Below are 11,358 nucleotides of genomic sequence, written 5' to 3' on the forward strand. Positions count from 1 at the left end.
CCGTAATAATGCTGAAAGCTCATCACATTACTTCCCACAGCAAAAGCCAACATACATGAAGCTTTCGATTCTCGCTGGTGTGCGGACATACGCGCCAACATTGTGGCGTCTCCATCTCCTGTTTGCACGCGTGTAAACAAGCGTCAGTGGCAAGAGTTCCTATAATCCAATATAGATGTCTGACGTGTTTCGTGCTCTGCAGACACAGCATCTAGACACTTAAAGTTCACGGTGGCTCACCTATGGTCACAGTTGTACTTGTCGCAGCCGCCACACGCTTACAGTAGGCACTTTTAAGTATGACCCCGCGGACGCGAAACCAATATTTTCTACAAAACAACTGGTGTTTGCATATCTTTGGTATGAAATACTAATTCCATCACATAAAGCCGCTTCTTCTGATTATTTTAGACTCATCCGCAGTGGGCTCAGAGCCACTCGATCGATATTGTCAAGACATCGTTACCGCACTGCCATGGCGTATTGACAGGCGCCCTCTTTTTTATGACCGATTCTTGTTCAAACCCATCGGGAGAAATATCCCTCTTAATGGCGCGGTGAATGTGTCATGACTATGGGACCTAGGTTTGATTAGCCAAGATGTAGCACGCGCAGCGCTGAGCTTGATTTCCATTAGTCACCGCCGTCCGTCGCACCGGAGTTGAAGGCGCTAGACAATCGAAGATATGTATAGAAGGAATTAATCGTTTTTACGTGCAAATGATACCTATCAAGGAATGGTTCGTGGCCGAGGGTCGGAGAGTTGTCACCGGTTAGGTAGTGTTTGTGGATTTCCAATCGTCGAAATACCCCTCGTGTGAGAACGTAACGGCCTTGCAGATTTTCGTATATCTTCTCTTATATCGATCAGGCAGAGCGTATCATATCGATTCATAAATTTAATGAGTTCTTCGTGGCAAGCGACCCAAGCTGACGAGCTCCCAGGCTTAAACGTGAGTGCAAGTCTTGCTATCGAGTCTAAATCACTGATGGGCCTTCATCCCAGTACATTTATGGTGCAGTCATTTTCCATGATCAGTATTTCAACTTCAATGGTTGATCCCTTCATGTTATCTCTCCCAATAGTTGCACTAGTAACACTTTGGGTGAGTTATACCACAAGAAATTACCACATCATCTTACTTGGATATCAAGGTGTATGACTACATACTATGCCTACCCGACGCGGCAAGTACAAATTTACTTGAGCGTCCGAGAGTGCTCTGATCTGTAGTCGATGCAGATCACTTTTCTCGCCGACTCTCGATGGGGGCTCAGCACATTTATGTATCTAGCTTGCAGCCATTTGCCACTTGCCTTCATGTTACTGAATATGCTTGGTGAGTGTCCGGTACACTTCCATCATTTTTACCTCCCTCATAGTGTGATGCCTTTCATGATCACTTTCAGTAGTTTTTCAGCCTGATACCCCAGTCCATGTATGTGCAACCAAGTCGAAGCGTCGCAGGTGTTCGAATTTAACACATCCCAATCATAGCTTTGCCGCTCTTATAACATCGCTAATACCTGTCAGTCTAGTGGCGCTTCGCCAGACACGTACTGACACCATGTTCAATACTTCATCAGATGTAGGGATAGTGACGATGATTGGTGCTGAGTGTAGGTCCAGCCATCGTACTAGCCAGCAGAGATTTTGCGCTCTAACATTTGCACTGAGTTCAGGCATCTTCATGGTCAGGGCATATGCAGTATGGAACCGGGGGAGATGGTTCGCGGCGGTGCAGATTTTTACCCTTATTGTGAGACAAATATATAGAGGCTATGACCACTAGACAACGATATCTGACTCATCTTTCGTAGGCCTATTTAACGCCAATTACTATCAGCCTGCAACAATTTAACTCAAGAGTCGCAGGTGAGCAGACATTCGGGTTGGACTATTTGCCTATTTGGTTACTTACTTCTGACATACAGAACCATGCTGGATCCCTGGCGTTAGCGGATATCTTGATACCGACACAAGCATCAGAATATATGTAGCGTTTGGCTTGCTAGCTATGGCCGAGATACGTTCGTATGGGAGCTGCTGCTAACACGAGCTTGAACTGACTGGGTGCATGCACATAATTCCAGAAACATTATTGCTTCTGCTGTATCGCGTCAGCAAAAGTCGCGGTGGCTGGGGCATCGACAACCGTCTTATGCGTGGTCTCATGAAAGATAATCTGCTGTACTGCGGCAGCGGCTTTGGTTGGTGCTTACAGATGAACGGATACATCTCGCATATTTACTTGCTAAATGTTACAGCCTTTTCTCTCGGCATCATTCTCACAACAAATTTCTTTCCAGTGAGTTGATGCATGCATTCGAAGCCGCCCCATTAACGAGAGACGTAGTTTCCAGTTGGACACATGGTTGCAGAGTTTGTCCATTCTCACTTTGGAGGAGGTGAGGTTACTTATTACGCAGCAGGTGTCAGATTGTCGTTCAAGCGCTCTTGGTCACGCGAATGCATAGGGGCTTCTGGAGATCGGACCGTGCCTTTGGCAGCATTTCCACAGATATCTCTCTCTCAACGTGGATGATGGGAGCTCTAGATTTTACGTGACGGTGTGCTCCCTCCGCCAAATCATCATGATCGTGCAGCTGACACTGGAGCGATGAAGAGACAAATTTGCTGCTTGGAGTGTACCTACCCGTAACTTATGGATGTGACCATTGCACAGGCTCTCATACCACAGATAAATGGACAATATCCATAAACAAGTCAAGTCGAACATGTACTGCAACATTGGCGTAAATATTTTATCCATGAGACTGCAACGCCTCGTAATTCAGTGTACCAGGTCTGGCGCGGTCATGGCGCAGTGGCTAGAGTCCCAGCTCGCATGTATGTATAATGTAGCCCATTGGTTGTAGTCCGTCCTCGATAAATAAAACTGCCGCCTCCCACCTTAGTCGTTCCTTACGAAAGACCAATGATAAGATGATGAGCAGGCGTGAGAAAAATATAGTTTCAAGGACCAGTTGACCTCCAAATCGACCTTTCAGAAGCTCGATACTCCCTTTTCACGATATCATCACGCTGTGACGCAGGCAACTCGGATGGCACAGTGTGTACGGATGGGCGTACCATACTTGTAGGATCTAGACAGGGACTACCATTCTCTAAATGTCTGATGACGGTCAAATCCCGAAACGGTCCACTTCGGCCAGTCCACTGCAGGTGCTGAACGTCCTGATTGTGCGCTGCACCACCCACACCTCTCAATAGGAACTTTGCGGATCAAAGGACTCAACAATGGTTCCACAGTTTTATCCCGTATATATTCAGCCGACCTCCTCTCGTGGCAGTCTATCAGAGCTTTACATTCTCCAATCACCAGACTCGCTATTTTTGATCGCGCCATAGACTCGTATTGGTGCGCACTTTTACTTTTAGGACTGGTGCCAATCTAACCTACGACCTTCATAGCATCATGTGTAAATTTGTAGTCCCCATTCGTACTTGCTCAAAGTGCCACCAAAATGAACCGCTTTTCGACGAGAAGGAAAGGCGACTGTCGCATGTCAATGAAAAGAATGAGGTACCGCAATCATCTATGGTCGGAAGCCATGTGGCTCATTGCGTTCCCAACAGCGAAAGTCAACATACATGGTACCCCCCTCAAGACTGCTATTCGCGGTGGTGTGTCTTCAGCAGTGAACACCCTATCACTTGTAGCTCCTGTCGGATCACTTGTAAACGAACGTTAGTGACAAGATTTTTCTGTTATGTATAGAGTGTTTCATGTGTTTCATGTTCCGCAGACATGGCAAAACACGCAAGATTCGGGGTGGCTCACCTTCGTATGTTTGCCATAGCTGTATCTCATGCCCTCAGCGGCATTGCCCATGGCAATTGCCTCGTGGCATGGGCACCAGCGTGCTTCGTCTACGGGAGATTGGTTGGTTTGCTGGGTTAATAAGGTCTTCCGCAAAATAACATCCAGCACATGGCGTTTGTATACATATTTGGTACCCATGGCGAAATACTATTACCAAATCATCACTTTCAGACTAACTTTTTTACTCGTCGGCGATTGACCACTTGGCAGGGTTTGAGGGGCCAATAACGTGCTACGCATATGGATGTCCGCGGGTTCTCCGGTGGTAAGCCTGCCTTGAGATTATGACCCTTAAGGTGGTCGCGAATATATTTTTTCTACTGCGTTTGAGGCTGCGTCTTAAATACTGTTGATGTGTCATGACTAGTATGACACCCAGGTGCCCACCCTGAAATGTTTGATGCAGTCAACTGATGAGTACATGTGACTCTTCTACCCGTGATGCTGAGCTTATTTCTAGCGTCAGGGGTACTGGGGCAATCACAGCTATTACTTTCATATTGATAGCCGGAATTCGTTTTTTTTTTTCGTCCGACCGCTTCTATTACTTATGGAGCTCATGCTTCTGACTCAGACAACCTCCCTGAGCTTAGCTCCCGACTGTCGCACATTTTTTGATCCAACCAAGGTATCAGAACAGGACAAAAAAAACTGGTCTATCAATATGAAAGTAGCTACAAGTGCATATTACACCTATGGGAAGGACCATGTTGATTGGATCATATGCATGAACCCAAACATTGTTTCGTGACCGGGTTCAAGTGGTTACTGACTGAGCAACGTTCCAGAGAACGTGGATGATGACATTACACAGCTCATAAGATGTACACGGCAGTATGTCTTCTTGCACAAGCCTGGACCGCTGTGCATGTACCATAGACTTGTGTTGGAATATGATGTAATCCACACATTGGATGCAGTGAGGGAAACTGTAATGGCTGGATAGTCTAGTGGTTAAGACGTCCCCCCGGAGTTGGGAAGGCCTAGGTTCAAATCCTGGTCCTGCCATGATTTTGGTGTTCAATAACTTGGAGCAGTGTCAATTCGCATAAGCTAGTGCGACCATGAATGCTTTGTGGCAAGTGACTCAAGCTGACTTGCTCTTGGCTTGAACTTAAATGTGAGTGCGAGTCCTGTTAATGAGTTCAAGTCCATCTTGCGGCATCACTGATGCGCTTGTCCCAGTACACTTATGGTGCAGTTGTTATCCATTATCAATTGCTTTCACTGGTTGATCCATCAAGTTGCTGATAGTTGCATTCATATCGCTTTGGGTGAGCTATAGGAGTTGTACTGTCCTTGGTGTATTGACTAATATTTCACTTGGACGTCCAGTCATATGACTACATCCTACTATGTCTGCCTGACGCGGCAAGTACAGATTTACTTGAGCATCTGAGAGTGCTCTGATCTGTGGTCGGTGTAGATCACTTTTCTCGTCGAGTCTCGATGGGGGTTCTGCACATTTCTGTATCTCACTTGCAGCCACTTGCCATTTGTCTTCCTGATATTGAATTTGCTCGGTGAGTGTGCAGCACTCATCTATAAATTTTCCTGCCTCATAGTGTGATCTCTTTCATAATGGTTTTCAGTGGTCTTGCAGCCTGATGTCCCAATCTCTGTATGTCCAACTAAGTTGAAGTGTTGCAGACGATGGAATTCAACCCATCCTGATCATAGCTTTGCCGCACATATAATATCATCAATACCTGTGAGTTTGGTGACACTTCACCGTGACGACACTTACTGACTCCGTGTCCAGATATAGGGATATCGACGGTCGCTTGCGCTGAGTGTGGGTAGAGCAATCAACTAACCAGCAGTGATTCTGCACTCTAACATTTGCACTGGTTCAGGTATCTTCATTCTCAGAGCATATGCAGTGTGGGAACGGGAGAGATGGACTGCGGTGTACGCGGTCATCAGCACCATTGTCAGACAATATATGGAGCCCGCGGCCAGCTCCAGATCATGATGTCTGATTCTTCTTCTGCAGGGCTATCTAGTAGCAATTACCATCTGCTTGCAGGAATTTAACTTTTCAGTCCCCAGTATGTCAGGCTACCATGTCATTATAATGCAATAATGTATGATAGTTAGCAGACAGGTGTAATGTATTAACAACGATGGACAATGTAATGCATTTTTCACGCATCTTTTTCGAGGCACCTTAATGCATTAGTTAGACCTAATGCATTATATCTCAGATTCTGTATGTGATCATGACCTGCGCATGCGACGCTATGCCTGCTTGCTATATAGCTTGATGGCATTGGTCCTTCAACAGGTTCGTTCATGCCCACGCCCTGCCCACTCATATTACTAGTGCAAACCGCCCTCCCATAACATACCTGCACTTCAACTTGACCGCCCTTCAACTCAAGGTCCTTCACACTTGCCGCTCATCCTGCCAGGGACTTGTAATTGGATCGGGTTTGTGATGCAGAAGTTGGGGTGTGGTGTTCTACTCAGTCAAATTCAAAGACTTTGATGATTATGGAATGTGCCGACAAGCTGATCAAGAAAAGCTGAATTAGAATCACAGATTGTGAAGCAAAGAGAAGAGTACGTGACTGACGACCTGATGAAACAGCTATTTTATTCACCCTTGTTCCAGTCGTGCATGGCATCCTGGGAGGCATCGCAGTCAAGATTTCAAGTGGAGGCAGCTCAAATATCATCATTGTACCTGCCAGTGACCAAGACATCCTGGCCTTGCAGACAATTGCGTTTGTCTGACACCTCTAGATGCCTTGTTTTTTTTCCTTATCTCTTGACACAGTTACATTGTGCAGGGCGCAAACTTCTCAAATGACGATGACATCCCTTATTCCTCTGTCCTCAGCTTCTCCCTTTCATCATCGTTGACACTTATTATCTTATTCTTAAAGTTCCCTGTCAACACTCCTTTATCTCAATCGTTTCGCTCCCTCCTCTCGCCGGCATATGCATGTCTTATCACTCACCTCCCTTTCATACTCATACTTATAACAAGACTGCCTGTATTTGTGTAGTCGGAGGTCATTCAATCCAGCGTGTTTCTACCCTGAAGCCAACAGAAGCAAAATGTCCCCAACCGTCTCATCATTCCATGGCTTTCTACACTAACTAAATCTAATCTACTCGATTTGAAACACATTCCCTGTCAGACTCATGCACTAGCCTTTATTGAGCGCCAGCAAATATCTCTTCAAATGTGTTTCTGTTTCCTGTTGCAAAAGTCCAGTGAGTAATGAGGAGAACATATAGAAACAGTCTTACTTCCTGGGCTGCTGGCCTGCGCCAGTGGTATTGGCCTTCCGTCGCTTGTTATTTTCTTTATTGACTGAAACAGGTGGGCACACACGCGCACTTGATGTCCCAATTGCATTGAGAATATGCTCGCGTGTGGATGGAACATGGCGGTGTGTTGTTCAACGTGGACCTTCCTCTTCTAGACTGGCAAGACGGTCAAATGTGTTGGAATCTGTCATGTTGATGCTGGAAGTGCTTGTGAGGGGTGTAGTAGGTGGTAGATGATTGGAATGAGAGAGCAGTAAGTTACTAGGCATGGTAGTATCACCTGGGAATGCAGGTAAAAGATGACCTGTTGGTTCATGAATAACCGGCGGGGAATATTGAGTAGGTGGTAGATGATTGGAATGAGAGAGCGGTAAGTTACAAGGCATGGTAGTATCACCTGGGAATGCAGGTAAAAGATGACCTGTTGGTTCATGAATAACCGGCGGGGAATATTGAGTAGGTGGTAGATGATTGGAATGAGAGAGCGGTAAGTTACAAGGCATGGTAGTATCACCTGGGAACGCAGGTAAAAGATGACCTGTTGGTTCATGAATAACCGGCGGGGAATATTGAGTAGGTGGTAGATGATTGGAATGAGAGAGCAGTAAGTTACAAGGCATGGTAGTATCACCTGGGAACGCAGGTAAAAGATGACCTGTTGGTTCATGAATAACCGGCGGGGAATATTGAGTAGGTGGTAGATGATTGGAATGAGAGAGCAGTAAGTTACAAGGCATGGTAGTATCACCTGGGAACGCAGGTAAAAGATGACCTGTTGGTTCATGAATAACTGGCGGGGAATATTGATAGTTGAATGAATTTGAGGAGTCGTGCATGAAGCTGAAGTCGAGATCCTGATCCACAAGACCATATGTTGGGCCAATGGCTGTGAATGGGTCATAAGGCACCTGCGGTAGGCTTGCGAGAAAACTGTTGAGATGAATCATATCCAAGCTGGAGATGTCAAACTGGTCGAAAGGAAGGGAGTCGATGTTATTGTCAGGGACTACAGCTGCAGTGGTCTGAGCAGCTGTAGGTGCTGGTGATAAGTCAGCCATAGACCCTTGGTCATCCTACACGAGTTTGAAGGTAATGCATTACCAAAAATGCATTACAGCATTGTTAGAACGTGTGATGCATTAGCGGTGAGAATTCAACAGATGATTAATGCATTACTTACCATGACTTGGTCGAATTGATAAAGCCCGTTCAGCCCCAGCCCAATATCGTCCATATCCCCAAGCTCTTCATTCTCCCTAACATTTTCCTTCTCCTCAGCAGCCTCTTCCTCATCTTCTTTGCTATCCTCCCCAAAAATCTCGTCCAACTCGTTGGCCGCCTCATCCGCAATGGTACCTGCATCCAGTGCTGAAGCTAGCATCTTTTCATTGTGAGCTGATTGAACAAGGTAAGCATCACATCGTGTAATAATTAATAGATGCTTACCCAGTGCCAATTTGACGAAATTAGCATAGGCTGTCTGGACTTCGCTGAACCCAGCATATTCAGCCGAAAACTCGAGCCCCTTCAGTGACAAATCCCGTATTATACGGGTCACCCGACCTACATAATATCCCGTGTAATACGGGCCAGCGGATTATGGGCCGATGTTATGTATATTCCCGATGTTGACGGGTGGGCCGGGAGGCATATTATTTCCGATGGAGACGGGTGGGCCCATCTATGCTGATGTTATATATATCATCGACGATAGCGGATGGGCCGGGAGAAATATTATTATGGAGATGGGTGGGCCCATGTGGGTAATATGTAGAGTAGGATTGACATATATTATAGACCTGAGGAGAGATGTATAGCAAATAGTATTATATAGACGTGTGGGCCGATGTATTAGTATTATTTTGTAGACGGATGGGCCGAGGGAGCGGTGAAATATTTATTAGATAGACGGGTGGGCCGAGGGTGAGGGGAATTATTTATTACATAGATGGGTTGGCTGATGTGGGGTAATATTAGATAGACGGGTGGGCTGAGGGTGAGGTGAGTTATTTATTAGATAGACGGGTGGGCCGACGTGGGGTAATATCAGATAGACGGGTGGGCCGAGGGTGAGCGGAATTATTTATTACATAGACGGGTGGGCCGACATGGGGTCATATTAGATAGACGGGTGGGCTGACGTGGGGAATTCTACATAGATGGGTGGGCCGACATCGGGTAATATTAGATAGACGGGTGGGCCGAGGGTGAGCGGAATTATTTATTACATAGACGGGTGGGCCGACGTGGGGTCATATTAGATAGAAGGGTGGGCCGACGTGGGGAATTCTACATAGATGGGTGGGCCGACGTCGGGTAATATTAGATAGACGGGTGGGCCAAGGGTGAGGTGAATTATGTATTAGATAGACGGGTGGGCCCAGATACATATCATATAGACAGATAGGCCTAGGTATTGTACATTTTTACGAGTTTCGAGGCTCGAGTTAAGAAAATTCAAATTTAAGATGATATACATTTTTGTTGTCTTGAAATACCGAGACCCGAGACTTGAGACCCGAGATTCGGCACTTGGTAGTCGGTGAAATGAGTACAGAAATACATAAGATAATACACATTGTTCTCAGAAATCACAAGTTTCAAATGTTGATTTGTAAATCACGAGTCACAAGTCTCGAGACTCGAATCACCGAGTACCGAGTACTGAGAACCGAGTACTGACACCCAACACCCGGAATTCGGCACTCGGCATGCGAGACAAAAGATTGGAAACAAAACTCAAAATTCGAAACTCGAAAGTACTGACTACCGAATACCAAGTACCGAGTACTGAATCTCGGGTCTCGGTACTCGGTATTCGGTACTCGACACGATGCTCGAAACTCGTAAAACTGTTTCGAATCACCGAGTACTGACTACCAAGTACCGAGTATTGAATCTCGGGTCTCGGTACTCGACACGATGCTCAAAACTCGTACAACTGTTTCGAATCACCGAGTACTGACTACCGAGTGCCGAGACCCGAGATTCAGTACTCGGTACTCGGTAGTCAGTACTCGGTGATTCGAAACAGTTTTACGAGTTTTGAGCATCGTGTCGAGTACTGAATACCGAATACCGAGTACCGAGACCCGAGATTCGGTACTTGGTACTTGGTACTCGGTAGTCAGTACTCGGTGATTCGAAACAGTTTTATGAGTTTTGAGCATCGTGTCGAGTACCAAGTCCCGAGTACCGAATCTCGGGTCTCGGCACTCGGTAGTCAGTACTCGGTGATTCGAAACAGTTGTACGAGTTTTGAGCATTGTGTCGAGTACCGAATACCGAGTACCCGAGACCCGAGATTCGAGTGCTTTCGAGTTTCAAGTTTCAAGTTTCAAATCTGTCGTCTCAAGTCCCGAGTGCCGAATTCCGGGTCTCGGGACTCGGAACTCAGTGACTCAATCAATGGACTGGCAGAGGTTACATTCATTGAAAACTTGTATATACATCTATCACTATGCAATTATGTAGCCATGTCAACCTCCACAGAAGACTCTTCAACCTTCACCTCCACCTCAACATCCATGTTGCTGGAAGAGTCATATTCTGGGACAAGGTTGCTTGGATCACCCTGGGTCCACAATTTCGCCGGATGCATCTGGATCCTCTGGATGAACAACTTGGTTGTAGTCGAACAGGAGACCCTCGATGGCAGAGGCATCCGGAATGTCGGGGCTGTGGGTGTGGGAGCCATTGTTTCCATACTGAGATCAATCAGAGGAGGGAGTGCGGATTCTGGGGGTGACATGGGTGCGGGGGCCGGATGATCAAGCAACAGGATGTTGCAGGGGCAGGAGTGTTGGGAAGTGGGAATGAGGGGTGCCGGTCGATGATTTCGCGCCTAAGGCCTTCATGAAGGCGTTGCAGGGTGTCAATCTTACCATCCTGCTCTGCCAACACGAGCCTCCAGAAGAGCAATTCGAGCTGTGCCATCTCGAATCGCAATGGACATGGCATGGAGATCTGGCATGGGCACCCCAAGTGCTGCAGCAGGGACTGCCGACCTGGAAGACGGAAGGGCTACAAGGGAAAATGAAGGTCAGACGGTGATGAAAACTCGGGTGACTTACGAAGTGCAGGTGCAGGTGCAGGTGCAGGTGCCTTGACGGCAGTGATAGTCTTGCTGCGACCACGCGTCTGGGTCTTGGGAGTGGTCACAGCAGTGACACCAGAAGTTCCGGCCCGGCCACGAGACTGACTGCGAGTTCGGGCCCTGGACTGGGAG

At 46.8% G+C, this 11,358-nt stretch overlaps 4 protein-coding genes and 1 non-coding gene across 5 annotated transcripts; 4 read left to right on the forward strand and 1 right to left on the reverse strand.

The window, feature by feature from the left end:
- Positions 1-611: 611 nt before the first annotated feature.
- DFJ58DRAFT_235979 (uncharacterized protein) lies at positions 612-2,694 on the forward strand. The gene is made up of 14 exons (XM_041379385.1): positions 612-953; positions 1,007-1,106; positions 1,156-1,188; positions 1,244-1,340; positions 1,414-1,439; positions 1,499-1,529; positions 1,588-1,620; positions 1,684-1,760; positions 1,822-1,876; positions 1,936-2,031; positions 2,095-2,211; positions 2,269-2,309; positions 2,358-2,383; positions 2,434-2,694. The coding sequence occupies exons 2-14, from the start codon at positions 1,014-1,016 to the stop codon at positions 2,567-2,569; spliced, it is 861 nt and encodes a 286-aa protein (XP_041235823.1). The 5' UTR covers positions 612-953; positions 1,007-1,013; the 3' UTR covers positions 2,570-2,694.
- Positions 2,695-2,987: 293 nt separating this feature from the next.
- On the forward strand, positions 2,988-4,135 carry DFJ58DRAFT_823115 (uncharacterized protein). Its single transcript, XM_041392097.1, has 3 exons — positions 2,988-3,383; positions 3,437-3,712; positions 3,772-4,135. The coding sequence occupies exons 2-3, from the start codon at positions 3,441-3,443 to the stop codon at positions 3,944-3,946; spliced, it is 447 nt and encodes a 148-aa protein (XP_041235824.1). The 5' UTR covers positions 2,988-3,383; positions 3,437-3,440; the 3' UTR covers positions 3,947-4,135.
- Positions 4,136-4,784: 649 nt separating this feature from the next.
- Positions 4,785-4,856, forward strand: DFJ58DRAFT_t147. Its single transcript has one exon. It is a non-coding gene; the product is annotated as a tRNA-Ser (tRNA).
- A 331-nt stretch (positions 4,857-5,187) lies between these two features.
- DFJ58DRAFT_847997 (uncharacterized protein) lies at positions 5,188-5,823 on the forward strand (the record flags this gene model as incomplete). The annotated part of the gene is made up of 6 exons (XM_041393554.1): positions 5,188-5,223; positions 5,275-5,371; positions 5,441-5,469; positions 5,529-5,559; positions 5,611-5,643; positions 5,705-5,823. The coding sequence occupies 6 exons, from the start codon at positions 5,188-5,190 to the stop codon at positions 5,821-5,823; spliced, it is 345 nt and encodes a 114-aa protein (XP_041235825.1).
- A 1,438-nt stretch (positions 5,824-7,261) lies between these two features.
- Positions 7,262-8,511, reverse strand: DFJ58DRAFT_736332 (uncharacterized protein; the record flags this gene model as incomplete). Its single annotated transcript, XM_041386781.1, has 2 exons — positions 7,262-8,203; positions 8,311-8,511. 2 exons carry the CDS (start codon positions 8,509-8,511, stop codon positions 7,262-7,264), a joined length of 1,143 nt encoding a protein of 380 aa, XP_041235826.1.
- Positions 8,512-11,358: the final 2,847 nt, after the last annotated feature.

This window comes from Suillus subalutaceus, assembly GCF_016647625.1.
Source record: "Suillus subalutaceus strain FC151 chromosome Unknown DFJ58scaffold_262, whole genome shotgun sequence".
NCBI classification, from domain to species: Eukaryota; Fungi; Basidiomycota; class Agaricomycetes; order Boletales; family Suillaceae; genus Suillus; species Suillus subalutaceus.